We start from the raw sequence: 25,430 nt of genomic DNA, 5'->3' as shown, positions 1-25,430 counted from the left end.
GAGGGTATTGATTGAGAGGGTGAAGGCATGTACAGAGCATCAGATTGGGGAAGAGCAGTGTGGTTTCAGAAGTGGTAGAGGATGTGTGGATCAGGTGTTGCTTTGAAGAATGTATGTGAGAAATACTTAGAAAAGCAAATGGATTTGTATGTAGCATTTATGGATCTGGAGAAGGCATATGATAGAGTTGATAGAGATGCTCTGTGGAAGGTATTAAGAATATATGGTGTGGGAGGCAAGTTGTTAGAAGCAATGAAAAGTTTTTATCGAGGATGTAAGGCATGTGTACGTGTAGGAAGAGAGGAAAGTGATTGGTTCTCAGTGAATGTAGGTTTGCGGCAGGGGTGTGTGATGTCTCCATGGTTGTTTAATTTGTTTATGGATGGGGTTGTTAGGGAGGTAAATGCAAGAGTTTTGGAAAGAGGGGCAAGTATGAAGTCTGTTGGGGATGAGAGAGCTTGGGAAGTGAGTCAGTTGTTGTTCGCTGATGATACAGCGCTGGTGGCTGATTCATGTGAGAAACTGCAGAAGCTGGTGACTGAGTTTGGTAAAGTGTGTGGAAGAAGAAAGTTAAGAGTAAATGTGAATAAGAGCAAGGTTATTAGGTACAGTAGGGTTGAGGGTCAAGTCAATTGGGAGGTGAGTTTGAATGGAGAAAAACTGGAGGAAGTGAAGTGTTTTAGATATCTGGGAGTGGATCTGGCAGCGGATGGAACCATGGAAGCGGAAGTGGATCATAGGGTGGGGGAGGGGGGCGAAAATTCTGGGGGCCTTGAAGAATGTGTGGAAGTCGAGAACATTATCTCGGAAAGCAAAAATGGGTATGTTTGAAGGAATAGTGGTTCCAACAATGCTGTATGGTTGCGAGGCGTGGGCTATGGATAGAGTTGTGCGCAGGAGGATGGATGTGCTAGAAATGAGATGTTTGAGGACAATGTGTGGTGTGAGGTGGTTTGATCGAGTGAGTAACGTAAGGGTAAGAGAGATGTGTGGAAATAAAAAGAGCGTGGTTGAGAGAGCAGAAGAGGGTGTTTTGAAGTGGTTTGGGCACATGGAGAGAATGAGTGAGGAAAGATTGACCAAGAGGATATACGTGTCGGAGGTGGAGGGAACGAGGAGAAGAGGGAGACCAAATTGGAGGTGGAAAGATGGAGTGAAAAAGATTTTGTGTGATCGGGGCCTGAACATGCAGGAGGGTGAAAGGAGGGCAAGGAATAGAGTGAATTGGAGCGATGTGGTATACAGGGGTTGACGTGCTGTCAGTGGATTGAATCAAGGCATGTGAAGCATCTGGGGTAAACCATGGAAAGCTGTGTAGGTATGTATATTTGCGTGTGTGGACGTGTGTATGTACATGTGTATGGGGGGGGGGGTTGGGCCATTTCTTTCATCTGTTTCCTTGCGCTACCTCGCAAATGCGGGAGACAGCGACAAAGTATAATAAAAAAAAAATAATTTATCATTTTCTACGTGGCAGAGATTATTCTTGTAATATTTCTTTTGTAAATAACTGAGTAGGTTTTTGTTGTACTTCAATGGCCTATGCAAGAATTCGCATGTAATTTAAATTTTCTCTGTTAGTAAAGTGAGGGGAGCCCTGTGTACTCTACTATTGGTACTATTTTTGTGAGGGCAGTTTTGCCTCATTCCATTTACACTGCATAGTTCTTATGTCAATTTAACCCCTCTAGTGTCCTTTTCAACTACATTTCTCTACCACTTTCTATCTCTTCCTCTACTACCACTACTTTTTTCACTCCACTTTTCTCTTCAGTACTTAATCATTATCTGATTTACTTTCTCAGCAATAATTTTCAAAACTCTTAATCCCAAAGCTTCTGTTTCTTACAAAGGAAATAGTCTTAAAACTGTTGATTATATCTTTAATTCAATTTCATGGGCATCTTATTGTTACAATAATTTCTAAAAGACAATCAGTTTCTCATCTTCCCTAACTTTTTTCCCCACCTATTTACTCACAACTCCTCTTAACCATACATTCATGAGTAAAACTAAATACCCGAAACCCAAGACAAACAAACACAAACAGCCATCAAATGTCAGTACCACATTATATCATAACCTAGACTTCTTACCTTTTGTCTGAGAATTTTTCAAGTTTAATAACATCAAAGTCCCACGACATATCATCTGCCAACAGTTCCCGTATAGCTGATGACGCTTGTTGATGAAGTACTGGAAGAGATGGTCGTGGCAGTTGGTTGACTTTGACAACTGTGTCATTACTGCTGCGGCGACCAGATAGCAGTGGCTTAGGGCCTTGCTGGTTGGTAGACCAAGATGATCATTAGGCTGAGTGGCTACTGATTGTTGACATTCAGTATCATTAAAACCCTTCTCCATACCAGCCCATCTTCTCTGCATTACTAGGATAAACTCTTACTTGATTAAAAGTTATGGACTGATGTATCTTCACAACAGAAGAAAAAGTTCATATTGTTGATTAGAAAAACACAGAAAAATATTTTGTGATATAAATTAATTCATCCAGTAGAGGAGCAAGAAAACTACAGTATCACAAAACGTATATGATATGATGGGAGGTGATGCCAAAGACAGTGAAGTTTGGGGAAGGGGAAGCAGTGATGTGCTGTGACAGGTAACTAATAGCAATGTAAGTAGTAATGTAAAATCAAAAAAAGGAAGAAGAGACTTAAGGGCAGGGATGTTGCTATATGCACAAGATAATGACAGCAAAAGTCAGCAAAAAAATTACAAGCAATGATAAATATGAAAATGTATACTAAAACCTACTAGAGTAAGAAGGTTTTTCTCTTCTTGTAATGCACTTATGCTTGCATGAGTGTCCCACTGTGTCTGCCTTCCCTTTACAGCAGAAGTATGGTGAAAAATACATAAAATCACTGACTAATTCAGTTTCAAATAATCACATATATACAACAAATAAGAAGGTCTGTCTAGCACTCCTGAGTCTAGTGGATGCCAAACTTGGCCAGTGTGAGAAAATATTTCCCCCACATTTGTTATGATTCATAGCAACACTAGATCTATAAGGGGTATTGTGTAAAGGAAAATTAGGGCTCCCATATCTTGCTACCAGCGAACAACAACTGACTCACTTCCCAAGCTCTCTCATCCCCAACAGACTTCATACTTGCCCCTCTTTCCAAGACTCTTGCATTTACCTCCCTAACAACCCCATCCATAAACAAATTAAACAACCATGGAGACATCACACACCCCTGCCGCAAACCTACATTCACTGAGAACCAATCACTTTCCTCTCTTCCTACACGTACACATGCCTTACATCCTCGATAAAAACTTTTCACTGCTTCTAACAACTTGCCTCCCACACCATATATTCTTAATACCTTCCACAGAGCATCTCTATCAACTCTATCATATGCCTTCTCCAGATCCATAAATGCTACATACAAATCCATTTGCTTTTCTAAGTATTTCTCACATACATTCTCCAAAGCGAACACCTGATCCACACATCCTCTACCACTTCTGAAACCACACTGCTCTTCCCCAATCTGATGCTCTGTACATGCCTTCACCCTCTCAATCAATACCCTCCCATATAATTTACCAGGAATACTCAACAAACTTATACCTCTGTAATTTGAGCACTCACTCTTATCCCCTTTGCCTTTGTACAATGGCACTATGCACGCATTCCGCCAATCCTCAGGCACCTCACCATGAGTCATACATACATTAAATAACCTTACCAACCAGTCAACAATACAGTCACCCCCTTTTTTAATAAATTCCACTGCAATACCATCCAAACCTGCTGCCTTGCCGGCTTTCATCTTCCGCAAAGCTTTTACTACCTCTTCTCTGTTTACCAAATCATTTTTCCTAACCCTCTCACTTTGCACACCACCTCGACCCAAACACCCTATATCTGCCACTCTGTCATCAGACACATTCAACAAACCTTCAAAATACTCATTCCATCTCCTTCTCACATCACCACTACTTGTTATCACCTCCCCATTTACGCCCTTCACTGAAGTTCCCATTTGCTCCCTTGTCTTACGCACCCTATTTACCTCCTTCCAGAACATCTTTTTATTCTCCCTAAAATTTACTGATAGTCTCTCACCCCAACTCTCATTTGCCCTTTTTTTCACCTCTTGCACCTTTCTCTTGACCTCCTGTCTCTTTCTTTTATACTTCTCCCACTCAACTGCATTTTTTCCCTGCAAAAATTGTCCAAATGCCTCTCTCTTCTCTTTCACTAATACTAATACTGATACAGCGCTGGTGGCGGATTCATGTGAGAAACTGCAGAAGCTGGTGACGGAGTTTGGTAAAGTGTGTGGAAGAAGAAAGTTAAGAGTAAATGTGAATAAGAGCAAGGTTATTAGGTACAGTAGGGTTGAGGGTCAAGTCAATTGGGAGGTGAGTTTGAATGGAGAAAAACTGGAGGAAGTGAAGTGTTTTAGATATCTGGGAGTGGATCTGTCAGCGGATGGAACCATGGAAGCGGAAGTGGATCATAGGGTGGGGGAGGGGGCGAAAATTTTGGGAGCCTTGAAAAATGTGTGGAAGTCGAGAACATTATCCCGGAAAGCAAAAAATGGGTATGTTTGAAGGAATAGTGGTTCCAACAATGTTGTATGGTTGCGAGGCGTGGGCTATGGATAGAGTTGTGTGCAGGAGGATGGATGTGCTGGAAATGTGATGTTTGAGGACAATGTGTGGTGTGAGGTGGTTTGATCGAGTGAGTAACGTAAGGGTAAGAGAGATGTGTGGAAATAAAAAGAGCGTGGTTGAGAGAGCAGAAGAGGGTGTTTTGAAGTGGTTTGGGCACATGGAGAGAATGAGTGAGGAAAGATTGACCAAGAGGATATATGTGTCGGAGGTGGAGGGAACGAGGAGAAGAGGGAGACCAAATTGGAGGTGGAAAGATGGAGTGAAAAAGATTTTGTGTGATCGGGGCCTGAACATGCAGGAGGGTGAAAGGAGGGCAAGGAATAGAGTGAATTGGAGCGATGTGGTATACCGGGGTTGACGTGCTGTCAGTGGATTGAATCAAGGCATGTGAAGCGTCTGGGGTAAACCATGGAAAGCTGTGTAGGTATGTATATTTGCGTGTGTGGACGTATGTATATACATGTGTATGGGGGGGGTTGGGCCATTTCTTTCGTCTGTTTCCTTGCGCTACCTCGCAAATGCGGGAGACAGCGACAAAGTATAATAAAAAAAAAAATAATTTATCATTTTCTACGTGGCAGAGATTATTCTTGTAATATTTCTTTTGTAAATAACTGAGTAGGTTTTTGTTGTACTTCAATGGCCTATGCAAGAATTCGCATGTAATTTAAATTTTCTCTGTTAGTAAAGTGAGGGGAGCCCTGTGTACTCTACTATTGGTACTATTTTTGTGAGGGCAGTTTTGCCTCATTCCATTTACACTGCATAGTTCTTATGTCAATTTAACCCCTCTAGTGTCCTTTTCAACTACATTTCTCTACCACTTTCTATCTCTTCCTCTACTACCACTACTTTTTTCACTCCACTTTTCTCTTCAGTACTTAATCATTATCTGATTTACTTTCTCAGCAATAATTTTCAAAACTCTTAATCCCAAAGCTTCTGTTTCTTACAAAGGAAATAGTCTTAAAACTGTTGATTATATCTTTAATTCAATTTCACGGGCATCTTATTGTTACAATAATTTCTAAAAGACAATCAGTTTCTCATCTTCCCTAACTTTTTTCCCCACCTATTTACTCACAACTCCTCTTAACCATACATTCATGAGTAAAACTAAATACCCGAAACCCAAGACAAACAAACACAAACAGCCATCAAATGTCAGTACCACATTATATCATAACCTAGACTTCTTACCTTTTGTCTGAGAATTTTTCAAGTTTAATAACATCAAAGTCCCACGACATATCATCTGCCAACAGTTCCCGTATAGCTGATGACGCTTGTTGATGAAGTACTGGAAGAGATGGTCGTGGCAGTTGGTTGACTTTGACAACTGTGTCATTACTGCTGCGGCGACCAGATAGCAGTGGCTTAGGGCCTTGCTGGTTGGTAGACCAAGATGATCATTAGGCTGAGTTGCTACTGATTGTTGACATTCAGTATCATTAAAACCCTTCTCCATACCAGCCCATCTTCTCTGCATTACTAGGATAAACTCTTACTTGATTAAAAGTTATGGACTGATGTATCTTCACAACAGAAGAAAAAGTTCATATTGTTGATTAGAAAAACACAGAAAAATATTTTGTGATATAAATTAATTCATCCAGTAGAGGAGCAAGAAAACTACAGTATCACAAAACGTATATGATATGATGGGAGGTGATGCCAAAGACAGTGAAGTTTGGGGAAGGGGAAGCAGTGATGTGCTGTGACAGGTAACTAATAGCAATGTAAGTAGTAATGTAAAATCAAAAAAAGGAAGAAGAGACTTAAGGGCAGGGATGTTGCTATATGCACAAGATAATGACAGCAAAAGTCAGCAAAAAAATTACAAGCAATGATAAATATGAAAATGTATACTAAAACCTACTAGAGTAAGAAGGTTTTTCTCTTCTTGTAATGCACTTATGCTTGCATGAGTGTCCCACTGTGTCTGCCTTCCCTTTACAGCAGAAGTATGGTGAAAAATACATAAAATCACTGACTAATTCAGTTTCAAATAATCACATATATACAACAAATAAGAAGGTCTGTCTAGCACTCCTGAGTCTAGTGGATGCCAAACTTGGCCAGTGTGAGAAAATATTTCCCCCACATTTGTTATGATTCATAGCAACACTAGATCTATAAGGGGTATTGTGTAAAGGAAAATTAGGGCTCCCATATCTTGCTACCAGCGAACAACAACTGACTCACTTCCCAAGCTCTCTCATCCCCAACAGACTTCATACTTGCCCCTCTTTCCAAGACTCTTGCATTTACCTCCCTAACAACCCCATCCATAAACAAATTAAACAACCATGGAGACATCACACACCCCTGCCGCAAACCTACATTCACTGAGAACCAATCACTTTCCTCTCTTCCTACACGTACACATGCCTTACATCCTCGATAAAAACTTTTCACTGCTTCTAACAACTTGCCTCCCACACCATATATTCTTAATACCTTCCACAGAGCATCTCTATCAACTCTATCATATGCCTTCTCCAGATCCATAAATGCTACATACAAATCCATTTGCTTTTCTAAGTATTTCTCACATACATTCTCCAAAGCGAACACCTGATCCACACATCCTCTACCACTTCTGAAACCACACTGCTCTTCCCCAATCTGATGCTCTGTACATGCCTTCACCCTCTCAATCAATACCCTCCCATATAATTTACCAGGAATACTCAACAAACTTATACCTCTGTAATTTGAGCACTCACTCTTATCCCCTTTGCCTTTGTACAATGGCACTATGCACGCATTCCGCCAATCCTCAGGCACCTCACCATGAGTCATACATACATTAAATAACCTTACCAACCAGTCAACAATACAGTCACCCCCTTTTTTAATAAATTCCACTGCAATACCATCCAAACCTGCTGCCTTGCCGGCTTTCATCTTCCGCAAAGCTTTTACTACCTCTTCTCTGTTTACCAAATCATTTTTCCTAACCCTCTCACTTTGCACACCACCTCGACCCAAACACCCTATATCTGCCACTCTGTCATCAGACACATTCAACAAACCTTCAAAATACTCATTCCATCTCCTTCTCACATCACCACTACTTGTTATCACCTCCCCATTTACGCCCTTCACTGAAGTTCCCATTTGCTCCCTTGTCTTACGCACCCTATTTACCTCCTTCCAGAACATCTTTTTATTCTCCCTAAAATTTACTGATAGTCTCTCACCCCAACTCTCATTTGCCCTTTTTTTCACCTCTTGCACCTTTCTCTTGACCTCCTGTCTCTTTCTTTTATACTTCTCCCACTCAATTGCATTTTTTCCCTGCAAAAATCGTCCAAATGCCTCTCTCTTCTCTTTCACTAATACTAATACTGATACAGCGCTGGTGGCGGATTCATGTGAGAAACTGCAGAAGCTGGTGACGGAGTTTGGTAAAGTGTGTGGAAGAAGAAAGTTAAGAGTAAATGTGAATAAGAGCAAGGTTATTAGGTACAGTAGGGTTGAGGGTCAAGTCAATTGGGAGGTGAGTTTGAATGGAGAAAAACTGGAGGAAGTGAAGTGTTTTAGATATCTGGGAGTGGATCTGTCAGCGGATGGAACCATGGAAGCGGAAGTGGATCATAGGGTGGGGGAGGGGGCGAAAATTTTGGGAGCCTTGAAAAATGTGTGGAAGTCGAGAACATTATCCCGGAAAGCAAAAATGGGTATGTTTGAAGGAATAGTGGTTCCAACAATGTTGTATGGTTGCGAGGCGTGGGCTATGGATAGAGTTGTGCGCAGGAGGATGGATGTGCTGGAAATGAGATGTTTGAGGACAATGTGTGGTGTGAGGTGGTTTGATCGAGTAAGTAACGTAAGGGTAAGAGAGATGTGTGGAAATAAAAAGAGCGTGGTTGAGAGAGCAGAAGAGGGTGTTTTGAAATGGTTTGGGCACATGGAGAGAATGAGTGAGGAAAGATTGACCAAGAGGATATATGTGTCGGAGGTGGAGGGAACGAGGAGAAGAGGGAGACCAAATTGGAGGTGGAAAGATGGAGTGAAAAGGATTTTGTGTGATCGGGGCCTGAACATGCAGGAGGGTGAAAGGAGGGCAAGGAATAGAGTGAATTGGAGCGATGTGGTATACAGGGGTTGACGTGCTGTCAGTGGATTGAATCAAGGCATGTGAAGCGTCCGGGGTAAACCAAGGAAAGCTGTGTAGGTATGTATATTTGCGTGTGTGGACGTGTGTATGTACATGTGTATGGGGGGGGGTTGGGCCATTTCTTTCGTCTGTTTCCTTGCGCTACCTCGCAAACGCGGGAGACAGCGACAAAGTATAAAAAAAAAAAAAAAAAAAAATATCTTGCTATCATGAGCATGATGCAAGAAGAAAGAATCCTCTTATTCTTAAAAATAGGTTATTCTCTTGTCTTATTCATGCTTGTATTATTCAGTCCTACATGGGATGAAAAATAAAAAAAAAAATTGGAAGAGAATAAACCTTTATTTCCATATGGAAATCATTAGACAGAATAAAAACACTCACCATGGTATACTGTATCACTTACTTGTTGATTCTTTAAGGCTACAAGGAACATCTACCCCTAGGGAACTGGGTGTCACTGCCCTTTACCAGCCAGCTGGGTTGGGTCTGAGAACCCCAGTTTTGCAAAATAAATTTCACAGTAGACTCGTATGGCATTTAACAGAGAAGTTGTATATTTGATCCAACCCATGTAAATGGGAATGAAATAAAAAATATGACAAAATAGACAGATATACCGATCCTTAAATACTGCAAATCAGAAATAATACATCTTTTGGAACAAACTATCATTACTGGAGAGTATTACTTTCAACAGAAGTTCTTCAGTCAGGGATATGACTTTAGCAATGGGAAATGGCCTTTATCATGATAAATTTCCAAGGAAAGATCATCATTTACAGACAAATTCCTAGCAAAGTTTGGAGAAGGATGCTCTTCGATAAGAAACAAATCAGTATGAAAAGTAGGATCAAACCATTAAAAAATGGGACAAATGAATAAGCAACTTTGATAAGGTTGTTTTGAAACTCAAAGCTGCTAGAGAATTAAAAACTTCCCTAATGACTTCAATTATAACCACTAATGTAATATATGTTATGGATAAAATGTCTAACTTTGCTGCTTACTAAATTAAATGCTGCTAATCTATGTAAATTAATAATAAACTTGGCTAAGCAACATCAGTTCTAAGAAAGGCAGTCTAACTATTTATTCACCAACTCAAAAATATCTGCAATCCTATTTGACAAACAAGTTAGATTACCAAATGAAAGATTTTTCATGGTTTATCAATAATCTTGATCATCAAACAGGAAATCCCCGAATGCTCAAAATCTTTTTCACTCCATCCTTCCACCACCAATTTGGTCTCTCACTGCTCTGACACATACATCCTCTTTGTATCTGTATATATATGCACGTGTGTGGGCGTTTATGTATATACATGTGTATGTGGGTGGGTTGGGCCATTCTTCGTCTGTTTCCTTGTGCTACCTCACTAACATAGGATATGGTGGTCAAGTATAATAAAAAAAAAATATATATTTATCATTCATATTTATATGTATCATACTTTGTCGCTGTCTCCTGCGTTAGCAAGGTAACGCAAGGAAACAGACGAAAGAATGGACAAAACCACCCACATACACATGTATATACATACACATCCACACATGCACATATACATACCTATACATTTCAACGTATACATATATGTACATACACGGACATATATACACATGTACATAATTCATACTTGTTGCCTTTATTCATTACCATCGCCACCCTGCCACACATGAAATGACAACTCCCTCCCCCCGCATGTGCGCGAGGTAGCGCTAAGAAAAGACAACAAAGGCCATATTCGTTCACACTCAATGTCTAGCTGTCATGTATAATGCACCAAAACCAGAGCTCCCTTTCCACATCCAGGCCCCACAAGACTTTCCATGGCTTACCCCAGACGCTTTACATGCCTGTCGGCCCTGGTATACCACATCATTCCAATTCACCCTATTCCCTAAACGCCTTTCACCCTCCTGCATGTTCAGGCCCCGATAGCTCAAAATCTTTTTCACTCCATTTTTCCACCTCCAATTTGGTCTCCCACTTCTCATTCACTCCACCTCTGATACATATATCCTCTTTGTCAATCTTTCCTCACTCATTCTCAACATGTGTCCAAACCATTTCAATACACCCTCTTCTGCTCTCTCAACCACACTCTTTTTATTACCACACATCTCTCTTACCTTTTCATTACTTACTCGATCAAACTACCCCACACCACCTATTGTCCTCAAACATCTCATTTCCAACACATCCACCCTCCTCTGCACAACCCTATCTATAGCCCATGCCACTATTCCTTCAAACATAGCCATTTTTGCTTTCCAAGATAATGTTCTCGCCTTCCACACATTTCTCAACGCTCCCAGAACTTTCGCCCCCTTCCCCACCATATGACTCACTTCTGCTTCCATGCTTCCATCTGCTGCCAGATCCACTTCCAGCTATCTAAAACACTTCACTTCCTCTGGCTTTTCTCCATTCAAACCTACCTCCCAAATGATTTGTCCCTCAACTCTACTGTACGTAATAACCTTGCTCTAATTCACATTTACTCTCTGCTTTCTTCTTTCACACACTTTACCAAACTCAGTCACCAGCTTCTGCAGTTTCTCACCTGAATCTGCCACCAGTGCTGTATCATCAGCAAACAACAACTGACTCACATCCCAAGCCCTCTCATCCACAATAGACTGCATACTTGCCTCTCTCTCCAAAACTCTTGCATTCACCTCCCTAACTACCCCATCCATAAACAAATTAAACAACCATGGAGACTTCACACACCCCTGCCGCAAATCTACATTCACTGACAACCAATCACTTTCCTCTCTTCCTACTCGTACACATGCCTTACATCCTTGATAAAAGCTTTTCACTGCTTCTAGCAACTTGCCTCCCACTCCATATATTTCTAATGCCTTCCACAGAGCATCTCTATCAACTCTATCATATGCCTTCTCCAGATCCATAAATGCTACATACAAATCCATTTGCTTTTCTAAGTATTTCTCACATACATTCTTCAGAGCAAACACCTGATCCACACATCCTCTACCAATTCTGAAACCACACTGCTCTTCCCCAATCTGATGCTCTGTACATGCTTTCATCCTCTCAATCAATACCCTCCCATATAATTTCCCAGGAATACTCATTCCAATTCACTCTATTCCTTGCACGCCTTTCACCCTCCTGCATGTCCAGGCCCCGATCACTCAAAATCTTTTTCACTCCATCTTTCCACCTCCAATTTGGTCTCCCACTTCTCCTCGTTCCCTCCACCTCTGACACAACCTTTCCTCATTCATTCTCTCCATGTGACCAAACCATTTCAAAACACCCTCTTCTGCTCTCTCAACCACACTCTTTATTACCACACATCTCTCTTAACCTATTATTACTTACTCTATCAAACCACCTCACACCCACAGAACCTTCCATGGCTTACCCCAGACGCTTCACAAGCCCTGATTCAATCCATTGACAGCACGTCAACCGAAGTATACCACATCGATCAAATTCACTCTATTCCTTGCCCTCCTTTCACCCTCCTGCATGTTCAGGCCCCGATCACACAAAATCTTTTTCACTCCATCTTTCCACTTCCAATTCGGTCTCCCACTTCTCCTCGTTCCCTCCACCTCCGACACATATATCCTCTTGGTCAATCTTTCCTCACTCATTCTCTCTATGTGACCAAACCATTTCAAAACACCCTCTTCTGCTCTCTCAACCACGCTCTTTTTATTTCCACACATCTCTCTTACCCTTACATTACTTACTCAATCAAACCACCTCACAGCACATATTGTCCTCAAACATCTCATTTCCAGCACATCCACCCTCCTGTGCACAACTCTATCCATAGCCCATGCCTCACAACCATACAACATTGTTGGAACCACTAATCCTTCAAACGTACCCATTTTTGCTTTCCAAGATAATGTTCTCGACTTCCACACATTCTTCAAGGCTCCCAGGATTTTCACCCCCTCCCCCACCCTATGATTCACTTCCATTTCCATGGTTCCATCCGCTGCCAGATCCACTCCCAGATATCTAAAACACTTCACTTCCTCCAGTTTTTCTCCATTCAAACTTACCTCCCAATTGACTTGACCCTCAACCCTACTGTACCTAATTACCTTGCTCTTATTCACATTTACTCTTAACTTTCTTCTTTCACACACTTTACCAAACTCAGTTACCAGCTTCTGCAGTTTCTCACATGAATCAGCCACCAGTGCTGTATCATCAGCGAACAACAACTGACTCACTTCCCAAGCTCTCTCAACCCCAACAGACTGCATACTTGCCCCTCTTTCCAAAACTCTCGCATTCACCTCCCTAACAACCCCATCCATAAACAAATTAAACAACCATGGAGACATCACACACCCCTGCCGCAAACCTACATTCACTGAGAACCAATCACTTTCCTCTCTTCCTACACGTACACATGCCTTACATCCTCAATAAAAACTTTTCACTGCTTCTAACAACTTGCCTCCCACACCATATATTCTTAGTATCTTCCACAGAGCATCTCTATCAGCTCTATCATATGCCTTCTCCAGATCCATAAATGCTACATACAAATCCATTTGCTTTTCTAAGTATTTCTCACATACATTCTTCAAAGCAAACACCTGATCCACACATCCTCTACCACTTCTGAAACCACACTGCTCTTTCCCAATCTGATGCTCTGTACACGCCTTCACCCTCTCAATCAATACCCTCCCATATAATTTACCAGGAATACTCAACAAACTTATACCTCTGTAATTTGAGCACTCACTCTTATCCCCTTTGCCTTTGTACAATGGCACTATGCAAGCATTCCGCCAATCCTCAGGCACCTCACCATGAATCATACATACATTAAATAACCTTACCAACCAGTCAACAATACAATATATATAATAAATAAATAATATATATATATGGGCATTCTTATGTTGTAAGTATGCACTTCGGTACACACATACCCACTAATGCACTTGATCTATGAAGTGTTTCAACATTAATATTTCTGACAAAGTCCCCATTCCTACTAATATCTTTTAATCATCTCCATCCATCCATTTCTGTCACTCATCAAATTAATCTTCTCTTCTGGATCCACTCCTTACACTCCTCTTTCAGGTATTATCTAAAATGAATTCTTCAAATCCTTTCATTACATTGCACACATGCAAATATTAGTACAGGTAGAGAATCAAAAATCAAAGATTCTAAAATCCAAAAACCTCCAAAAACTGAAGCTTTTGCAGAGTATTGCTCATGAGTAAGAAACAAACCCAGCAGCTCCAAGCTTTGCTTGATGCATACCATAAGTCTTAACCTCTGCCTTAATGAGTCTATTGTTTGTCAGTGCTGCTAAAAGTTACACTTATGCACATTCTCCTCTGAAATTTCTAACTCTTTTTTGACTTTTGGCTTTTATTTCACTGTCACAGTGTCAAAAACAGCTGCAGATACCCCCATAGGTAACAGTGAGAAATGGATAAGAAAACATCTATCATTTACAAAATTTTGAATGATATAATACTAATGGATGGTGCCACTGTTATCAAATGTTGTTTGTTTGGTTTCCATGAATCTTCGCTATGGCTCTTCGAAGAAGGAAATGTTACACTATCTGCCAAAAAGACAAATCCAAATAAAGGTGATCTTCGTATAATGACGGTTACACTCCCAGTGAACTGTCATTATAGAAAAAAGTCACTGTATGGGTAATGAAATCCCACGGTACAAGGGAGGTTATGTTCTAGACCAAACATTTCCTCCATCAATTTCTCATATATGGACTATACCTGAAATGTCTTATTTTACCTTCAATATATCATGCTCTGTTATGATGTAAATTAGACTGATGTAGCAGCTGTTGCCATTTCACTAGTAACTGGACAATATATAGTATATATACTTGAGTAACCTGTGATCTCAAGTAACCATTGCCTCAGGATTCTCAGGCAAAATATCCTTCATTTATCATTTACCTCATATAACAGCCAACCTCAGTTTTTCAGGAATCCAAGAATGTTGAAGTGGTTGACAGTTCCTTTGTATTCTAAAGATAAAACTCATACATAACAAGAATAAAAAATATAGTTGCAGGCAAATCATATTAGTTGAAATGTTTATATACAATATGGAATGTGCCCCTGTCTAGGCTTTATCATAGGGGTGGCAAATGTCAAACAGCAGAACTCACTGCCTAATGAAGTCATAGATGATATACAAATCTGTATTACTGATATGAATGAAACAGTGACCATATCTTACCGGTATGATAGTAAAAATGCAATGCTATCCTCAAATGCCTGGTTAAGTAAGTTTGGTAAACACACTGTTGAGTGGTGGTCCCACAAGTACCAAATCATCCACCAGAACCTTCAAAGTTTTATCATAGACAATTTTGGCATACCAGTTCCATAACAATGAGATTCATGCAAAATCTTAAGACAACGTAGATACTGTACCAAAGCTAAAATACAGATGTACTTTGGTGGATCTCAGTGTCTGCTGAGCAGTGTGCACCAAAAAAAAGCAGTTTCCTTCCTGTCATCAGGTCCACTATATTTCTGAAGTAAAGTTCTCCATTAATAGCTCAATGATACTAGAGTAAAATCATCCATAAGCTTTCAAAGATAAACATGAGCTATGTTTTGTCAACATTACCATAGCCACTTCACTCACAACATTTTTCAAACATTATGGTACATCTTCAGAACTCACTATAGTCTGGACTGAAATCACATGAAGCTGGGTTGGCCATCATGTTCCTTAGGTGCAGCTTTGTTCCTCAGCCCTGTTCCTATACCTTCACGTAATGTTCTTTTGCTGTACTCCCTGTCGAGGTCTTGGAAAACAGATGAAAACTTGGGAAGGTGTTCTTTTATTTTTCTGGAGTTATGAAGATTTTGGATCAACATTATTACAGAACATGTTAACTCACACACCAGTCAATACACACACTTGTTGTCTGTGAAGCTGTGTGCACCAACTCCACTTCCCACCAAGGAATACTCTTTTCTCCAAAGTAACAAAGCTTCATCATCAGCTACAGGCCCATTAATTCCCTGAAGTATAGCTCTCAGGTTACAACTCAAATATACTGAGTTTCAAAATCATTATGGGAAAATTATAGGTAAGCTTTGAAAGACAAATGTATAATGCGTTTTGTTAACACTACCATAACTGCTTCACTCACCACATTATGGTACATCTTCATAATCTGATGTATCCCAGACTGAATTCATTAGAGTTTGGGTTGGGAACCATGTTCTTCAGGTGCACTCTTATTTCTCATGTAGGTCAGGCTAGGAGACCTGTTCCTTTCAGATTTGTTCATATACCTTCATGTACTAATCTTTCGTTATTCCCCCATGAAGAGCTCTCATGAAATAAAAGAAAACTTAGAAAGATGTTCATTCATTTATCCTGTGAGTTATGAAGACTTTGCCTACCTCATGAGACATTTGTGGATCAACATTATTAGAGTACATAACTCATGCATCACTCATCTCACACGCTCACTGCTTGCAGAGTGGTGGGTGCCACCTTCACTTCCCACTAAGGAATACTGCTTCCCCTAAAGGAACACCACTGTCTCCCCTTGGGCTTTTTGTTTTCCTGAGGTATGGTTCTTTGTCCATAACTCAAACAGTAAAGATTTATATTGATAATCCTGGTGATGAGGGATTCAGGTAAGTGGTAGTGAAGTGGGAGAGGAAAGCAGTGAGTGGTTTGTCAAGCCTTCCAAAGTAGGTTGTCCATTTCAGTATACAATGGGTATTTATAGCTGTTATAGAATTAAACATTCCCGAGACACTGCTGGGCGAGCTACCATATCTGTATAAAAATTCATGGCTACACTGTGGACCCCACTGGGTTAACTACAATAATTATCCTGATATTCCAAAAATCCAAAAATTCCAAATTCTGAAGCATATCTGGTCGTAGGAATTTCAGATCTTGGATTCCTGACCTGTAATTTTGATTCAGTAACACATGAATTTTAGTCAAATGTTTCACTAACATTTAACTTTGTCTTATGCACACCTAATATATCTAGACTAACTTTGTCAAGGATATCTAATATTCCCATCTCTTTACATTTATCCCTTATTCCTCTCACATTTCATCAAAAGAATCTACATATCCTGCCACAGACAGCTGGAGGATTGAAGCTCACAAACATTGTGACAAGTACCCTCTGTGGTAATTCATTTTGCAAAACTGGTGGTCCCCAGCCACAACTCCACAGGATTGGGGGTTGAGTGGAGCTTTGTTGGAATGACAAGGGTTACTCAAAGGTGTACTGCATTAAAGTTAAAGTATAATATGGATGGCTAGAGAAGTGCATGTGTTGATAATAGGGTCTGGAGAAGATTGTGTTAAGACCAAGTAGTCCATCCCCAAATGCAGATGAAGTAAAAAACAAATTGGTTGACCTTGCAATCAGAGTTAAACCTACCGCCAAGAGTCCACCAAGGAGATCAGTTGCAACAGGGTCAGCAGGGACAGGTTTCACATTATCATGGCCAGCTGATATTAGTTGTGGGGAGTAGAGTTCTGTTGACCGCAGTATCTCCAGAACCTTCTCCAAAGCTTGTGCAACATAGGCAGGAGAGTTTTCCTGAGCAGCAGTAATTATGTTGAAAACTCGTGTGATAGGGGCCTCAATGGTAAGAGAATGTAGTTTGACTAAGCTCTGGCGACGGATGATGTTCTGAGTCCCTGCAAGTAAGTGCTAGTGTTAATATATCAAACTGCAGGAAATCACTCTACTGTTAAATAACCTTTCATGATGTAGTAATACTTTCTTTTACTTTTACATACAATATTTTTTGTAATAATGACTTGGTAAAAAGAGATGTACTAAACTAAATAAAACTAGTAAATGATCATGAAGGGTAATAATGCAACACAGTAGTATACAACATACTGGTATTATGTAACTGTGAAGCACTGTTATATCTGCAGAAATTTTGCATTTCTATAAAGCCTCATGATTTCAATAAAACTTTCAAATCAATTACAATTTAGTTACAAAATTTAAATTTCTCCATAATATTCTACTGCCAGCTTTTATACTTAATATGTCTTCCTTAGCTAAAAGACAAAACACGTACTAATTCCAAAAGTGCTTGAGACATTCTTAAAAGTTAAGGATAATAAAGAATTAAGGATTACTACAGTAATCAATATCAACATACTCCTTTACCCTTAAATATAGCACTAAATGTGTGGGGAGTCCACAGGATTACCTTGTAATGCCTCTGACAACACAGCCATGCATTTTACAATGCAAAGATTTACATACACCTTTTCCACATAAAGATTCATGTAATAACTACAGGGCATACATCATGTTTTAACTATCATTCCTGGTGTGGGCCTGGGGATATTGATTGTCATGGAAGGACTGCAGCGATTTCCTTCAACCATGCATAAATCTCTCATGATTACTGATGACAATGTTCCTACTACTACAACACATATGGTAAGCAAATGTATTCATGTTTCATGAGAAAATGTTTTCTCTACACATATAGGGACTACAATATAACATTTTTGCTTTTATGATGCATGTATGCACTAACATGCTACTAATGTAAAGAGCATTTATGACATCTTGTAGATGCCTTTGAGAAAGCATATTTAGTATATCAATGACAGTGTGCAACTGTATAAGACAGGTTGTCTGGTGCAATATGATAAACAGCCTCATTTAGTAACAAGACATTAGATTAGTCCAGTTTACTGGGATAATTTAACCTCTGCTAACTATTGGTATTATCTCCTCATTGTCTCCCTCCGGATGTCATTATAAACCATAGGGAAGATGAAGGGTGTGAGAAATTTTTCTGAACAGAAAAAGCACAAGAAATACAAGCTGTGTCATGAGCAGTGTGCTGTATGATTTCCTGAATGGTAGGTGAAGCAAACAGTGATGTGCAATATTTGCATTATGGAAATCATATGATCTCAAATGATTTTGTATACACTACATAATTTCTGTATATGAGAATGAATCAATAAAATATGTGCAAATGTGATATCAAAAAACGTGTCATAACCCCATAACCATAACACTGTTACTAAGAGACCTTCTCCCCCCACTGAGTTAAACATAAAAACAATGCAAATGATAAGATTTGAAAGAAATCAAGAGAACATTACAGTATTATGTCAAATACCTTTCTTATCTAATGAAGTCTTTTTCCCCTAATCTCCAGCCATAATCTTTACTAAAATCAATTTTGTCACTTTACCAGCACCCTTAAGAATTTTTCTAGGATGCCTCTGATCTATTGTATAGCAAAACCTCTGTAATCCACATTCTGTGCTAGCAATATGTTAAAAACAATGAATTTTTTTCAGTTTTGGTTGGCAACCTTCTATTATACAAAACAAAATAATTATAAAACAATCTTAAAAAAATTTCAAATCAAGTGTGCACCATACTACACCAAACAGTGTACTCACTACCCAATGTTTTGTGGAACTGGTGCTTTCTGGTGTGTGTTGTGCGATATTCTTGCACATTTGTGTACTTTGTGCACCCTACTGTGGAAAATGGCACCTTTTAACTATCGTCAGCTATTGTCTGACAGGCTCTCTGAAGCCTTCAATGTCTAGATGAATGTGTTAAGCCCTGAAAAGAAGATGGAGTTGTGCAAGAGACTGGCCACAGAAGAGTCCCAGGCAGCACTTATGAAGGACTTCATGTTATTTGCTTACATATATCAATATTTCCTCTAAGTGAAATATTTACAAATATGTAAAATAAATCAAAAGTATTAAAAGTTTTGAATGATTAGATTGTTGTGGGTAAAACTGAAAGTGGATGGAGAGAGATGGGTGATTATTGTTGATTATGCACCTGGTCATGAGAAGAAAGATCATGAGAGACAAGCGTTTTGGGAGCAGCTGAGTGAGTGTGTCAGCAGCTTTGATGCACAAGACCAGGTTTTAGTGATGGGTGATTTGAATGCAAAGGTTAGTAATGTGGCAGTTGAAGGTATAATTGGTGTACATGGGGTATTCGGTGTTGTGAATGGAAATGGTGAGGAGCTTGTGGATTTGAGTGCTGAAAAAGGACTGGTGATTGGGAGTACCTGATTTAAAAAGAGAGATATACATAAGCATACATACTTGAGTAGGAGAGATGGTGAAAGGGCATTATCGGATTACGTGTTGATTGATAGGCGTATAAAAGAGAGACTTTTGGATGTCAATGTGCTGAGAGGGGATGTCTGATCACTATCCTGTGGAGGCAAAGGTGAAAATTTGTAGAGGTTTTCAAAAAAGAAGCGAGAATATTGAGGAGAAGAGAGTGGCGAGAGTAAGTGAGCTTGGAAAGGAGACTTATGTGAGGAAGTACCACAAGAGACTGAGTGTAGAATGGCAAAAGGTGAGAGCAAATGATGTGAGGGAAGTGGGTGAGGAACGGGGTGTATTTAGGGAAGCAGTGATGGCTTGTGCAAGAGATACATGTGGCATGAGAAAGGTGGAAGGTGGGCAGAATACAAAGGGTAGTGAGTGGTGAGATGAAGAAGTAAAGTTGTTAATGAAAGAGAAAAGAGAGGAGTTTGGATGATACTTGCAAGGAAGGAGTGCAAATGACTGGGAGAGGTATAAAAGAAAGCGGCAGGAGGTCTAGAGAAAGGTGCAAGGGTTGGAAAAGAGGGCAAATGAGAGTTGAGGTGAGAGAGTATTAGAAGACTTTATGGGGAATAAAAAGATGTTTTGGGAGGAGGTAAATAACCTGCGTAAGACATGAGAACAAATGAGAACATCTGCAAATGGGGCATGTAGGGAAGTAATAACAGGCAGTGATAAAGTGAGGAGATGGAGTGAGTATTTTGAAGGCTTGTTTAATGTGTTTGATGACAGAGTGGAAGATACAGGGCGTTTTGGTCAAGGTGGTGTGCAAAGTGAGAGGGTCAGAGAGAATGGTTTAGTTTAGAAAGAAGAGGTATTGAAGGCTTTGCAGAAGATGAAATCTGGCAAGGTGGCAGGTTTGGATGGTACTGCAGTACAATTCATTCAAAAAGGGAGTGAGAGTATTGTTAATTGGTTGGTAAGGATATTCAGTGTATGTATGGACCATGGTGTAGTGCCTGAGGATTGGCGGAATGCATGCATAGTGCCATTGTACAAAGGCAAAGGGGATAAAGGTGAGTGTTCTAATTACAGAGAAATAATAAGTTTGTTAAGTATTCCTGGGAATCTATAAGGAAGGGTACTGACTGAGAGGGTGAAAGCATGTATGGAGCATCAGACTGGGGAAAAGTAGTGTGGTTTCAGAAGTGGTAGAGGATGTGTGGATCAGGTGTTTGCTTTGAAGAATGTGAGTGAGAAATACTTTGATAACTGGATGGATTTGTGTGTAGAATTTAATGATCTGGAGAAGGGATATGATAGGGGTAATAGATATGTGTTGTGGAAGGTCTTAATTCTTAAGAGTATATGGGTGGGAGGTAAGTTGCTAGAAGCAGTGTAAAGCTTTTACCAAGGATGTAAGGCATGTGCATAAGCAGGAAGAGAGAAGAGTGATTGGTTCCCAGTGAATGTCAGTCTGCATCAGGGGTGTGTGATGTCCCCTTGGTTGTTTAATTTGTTTATGGATGGGGTGGCTAGGGAGGTAAATGCAAGACTTTTGGAGAGAGGGGCAAGTATGCTGTCTGTTGGGGATGAAAGGGCATGGGAAGTGAGTCAGGTGTTGTTTGCCAATGATAAAGCTCTAGTGGCTGATTCAAGTGAGAAACTGCAGAGGTTAGTGACTGAATTTGAAAAAGGGTTTAAAAGGAGAAAGCTGCGAGTAAATGTGAATAAGAGCAAAGTTATTAGGTTCAGTAGGGTTGAGGACAGGTTAATTGGGATGTAAGATTGAATGGATAAAAATTGAAGGAAGTGAAGTGTTTTAGATATCTGGGAGTGGACTTTGCAGCAAATGGAACATGGAAGTGGAAGTCAGTCACAGGGTGGGAGAGAGAGAGGGCAAAGGTTCTGGGCGCAATGAAGAATGTGTGGAAGGAGAGAACATTATCTTGGAGAGCAAAAATGGGTTTGTTTGAAGGAAGAGTGTTCCAACAATGTTATATGGTTGTGAGACATGGGCTTTAGATAGGGTTGTACAGAGGAGGGTGGATGTGTTGGAAATGAGATGTTTGAGGACAATATGTGGTGTGAGGTAGTTTGATCAAGTAAGTAATGAAGGGGTAAGAGAGATGTGTGGAAATAAAAAGTGTGGTTAAGAGAGCAAAAGAGGGTGTGTTGAAATGGTTTGGACATATGAAGAGAATGCGAGACGAAAGTTTGACAAAGAGGATATATGAGTCAGAGGTGGAGGAAACAAGAAGAAGCAGGAGACCACATTGGAGGTGGAAGGATGGAGTGAAAAAGATTTTGAGTGACTGGGGCTTAAACATACAGGAGAGTGAGAGTCGTGCAAGGAACAGAGTGAATTGGAACGATGTGATATACTGGGGTTGACGTGTGGTCAATGAACTGAACCAGGGGATGTGAAGCATCTAGGGTAAGCCATGGAAAGATCTGTGGGGCCTAGGTGTGGATAGGAAGCTATGATTTCGGTGCATTACACATGCCAGCTAGAAACTGAGTGTGAATAAATGTGGCCTTTTTTGCCTGTTTCCTGGCACTACCTCACTGGACCTTGGGGTAGCAATACTGTTTCCTGTGGGGCGGGTTGGTGACAGAAATTGATGAAGGCAAGCAAGTATGAATATGTAAATGTGTATATATGTGTATGTCTGTATATGTGTATGTATATGTGTATATGTTGATGTTTTGTCTTTTTTATTATACTTAGTTGCTGTCTCCCGCATCTTATATATTTATTCATTTATTTATTTTGCTTTATCGCTGTCTACCCTCCCACGTTTGCGAGGTAGCGCAAGGAAACAGATGAAAGAAATGGCCCAACCCACTCACATACACATGTATATACATACACGTCCACACACGCAAATATACTTACCTATACATCTCAACATATACATATATACACACACACAGACATTTACATATATACACATGTACATAATTCATACTGTCTGCCTTTATTCATTCCCATCGCCACCTCACCACACATGGAAAAACAACCCCCTCCCCCTCATGTGCACGAGGTAGCGCTAGAAAAAGACAACAAAGGCCACATTCATTCACACTCAGTCTCTAGCTGTCATGTATAATGCACCAAAACCACAGCTCCCATTCCACATCCACGCCCCACAGAACTTTCCATGGTTTATCTCAGACACTTCACATGCCCTGGTTCAATCCACTGACAGCATGTCAACCCCGGTATACCACATCGTTCCAATTCACTCTATTCCTTGCACGCCTTTCACCCTCCTATATGTTCAGGCCCCGATCACTCAAAATCTTTTTCACTCCATCTTTCCACCTCCAATTTGGTCTCCCACTTCTCCTCGTTCCCTCCACCTCCGACACATATATCCTCTTGGTCAATCTTTCCTCACTCATTCTCTCCATGTGACCAAACCATTTCAAAACACCCTCTTCTGCTCTCTCAACCACACTCTTTTTACTACCACACATCTCTTTTACCCTATTATTACTTACACGATCAAACCACCTCACACCACATATTGTCCTCAAACATCTCATTTCCAGCACATCCACACTCCTCTGCACAACTCTATCTATAGCCCACTCCTCGCAACCATGTATCATTGTTGGAACCACTATTCCTTCAAATATGCCCATTTTTGCTTTCCAAGATAACATTCTCGACTTCCACATATTTTTCAATGCTCCCAGAACTTTCGCCCCCTCCCCCACCCTATGATTCACTTCTGCTTCCATGGTTCCATCCACTGCCAAATCCACTCCCAGATATCTAAATCACTTCACTTCCTCCACTTTTGCTCCATTCAAACTTACCTCCCCAATTCACTTGTCCCTCAACCCTACCATACCTAATAACCTTGCTCTTATTCACATTTACTCTCAGTTTTCTTCTTTCACACACTTTACCAAACTCAGTCACCAGCTTCTGCAGTTTCTCACACGAATCAGCCATCAGCGCTGTATCATCAGCAAACAACAACTGACTCACTTCCCAACCTCTCATCCACAACAGACTGTGTACTTGCCCCTTTCCAAAACTCTTGCATTCACCTCCCTAACAACCCCATCCATAAACAAATTAAACAATCATGGAGACATCACGCACCCCTGCCGCAAACCAACATTCACTGAAAACCAATCACTTTCCACTCTTCCTACACGTACACATGCCTTACATCCTCGATAAAAACTTTTCACTGCTTCTAACAATTTACCTCCCACACCTATTTGGTAAACATGCATGTTTACCAAATGGTGTCCTAGCTTCCTCTCTTTAATGTATATCAACTGACTGTTATATTTCTCTCATGTGTCTTTCCTGATGATGTGATCTGAAAGCGCACTTGGGAACTTATCATGTTTCATTTTCCCTGTGGCCCGTGGGGTGAAGAGGGTGGTGAGAGTAAGTGAGCTTGGGAAGAAGACTTGTGTGAGGAAGTACCAGGAGAGACTGAGTACAGAATGGAAAAAGGTGAGAACAAAGGAGGTAAGGGGAGTGGGGGAGGAATGGGATGTATTTAGGGAAGCAGTGATGGCTGGCGCAAAAGATCCTTGTGGCATGAGAAGCATGGGAGGTGGGTTGATTAGAAAGGGTAGTGAGTGGTGGGATGAAGAAGTAAGATTATTAGTGAAAGAGAAGAGAGAGGCATTTGGACGATTTTTGCAGGGAAAAAATGCAAATGAGTGGGAGATGTATAAAAGAAAGAGGCAGGAGGTCAAGAGAAAGGTGCAAGAGGTTAAAAAGAGGGCAAATGAGAGTTGGGGTGAGAGAGTATCATTAAATTTTAGGGAGAATAAAAAGATGTTCTGGAAGGAGGTAAATAAAGTGCGTAAGACAAGGGAGCAAATGGGAACTTCAGTGAAGGGGGCTAATGGGGAGGTGATAACAAGTAGTGGTGATGTGAGGAGATGGAGTGAGTATTTTGAAGGTTTGTTGAATGTGTTTGATGACAGAGTGGCAGATATAGGGTGTTTTGGTCGAGGTGGTGTGCAAAGTGAGAGGGTTAGGGAAAATGATTTGGTAAACAGAGAAGTGAAAGTAGAATTCAGGAAAACCAAAGAAAGCTCAATATATTGTAAACTGAAAGAATATGATGTGGCTCTGAACTTTTTAATCTACATAAATCATCCAGGATTAAAAAGTTCAGAGCCACATCATATTCTTTCAGTTTACAATATATTGAGCTTTCTTTGGTTTTCCTGAATACTACTTTCACTTCCTCCTATGATTACTGTCTCTTCAGCACTAATGCTTTCTGTAAAACCCTGAACTCCTTTAATCATCACCCTATATCATGACTGTTTCCTTAAGGAAACTCTAAACTCTATCATGCCTCTTAAACATAATTTCTTATCTACAAAAACAATGTGTTTTGTCCCAGGCCAGATTCTTTCTCTATGTATGAAAATTTTTGTAAATAAAACAATGGGTTTCTCACATACATTCTTCAAAGCAAACACCTGATCCACACATCCTCTACCACTTCTGAAACCACACTGCTCTTCCCCAATCTGATGCTCTGTACATGCCTTCACCCTCTCAATCAATACCCTCCCATAT

The 25,430-nt window shown here is 40.3% G+C and overlaps 1 protein-coding gene across 1 annotated transcript in view; it reads right to left on the bottom strand.

Moving 5' to 3' along the window:
- The window catches only part of Pde8 (phosphodiesterase 8), a 302,345-nt gene that overhangs the window by 91,224 nt on the left and 185,691 nt on the right, over positions 1 to 25,430 (bottom strand). Inside the window, exons 14-15 of the mRNA XM_071663763.1 lie at positions 17,223 to 17,485; positions 5,857 to 6,044 (exon numbers count right to left, since the gene is read on the bottom strand). Of these exons, the coding sequence (XP_071519864.1) occupies positions 5,857 to 6,044; positions 17,223 to 17,485 (451 nt within the window). The remainder of the gene's footprint in view (positions 1 to 5,856; positions 6,045 to 17,222; positions 17,486 to 25,430) is intronic.

This window comes from Panulirus ornatus, chromosome 7 (assembly GCF_036320965.1).
Source record: "Panulirus ornatus isolate Po-2019 chromosome 7, ASM3632096v1, whole genome shotgun sequence".
Classification (NCBI taxonomy): domain Eukaryota; kingdom Metazoa; phylum Arthropoda; class Malacostraca; order Decapoda; family Palinuridae; genus Panulirus; species Panulirus ornatus.
The sequence above is the reverse complement of the archived record's forward strand: the minus strand, read 5'-3'. Positions and strand labels throughout refer to the sequence as shown.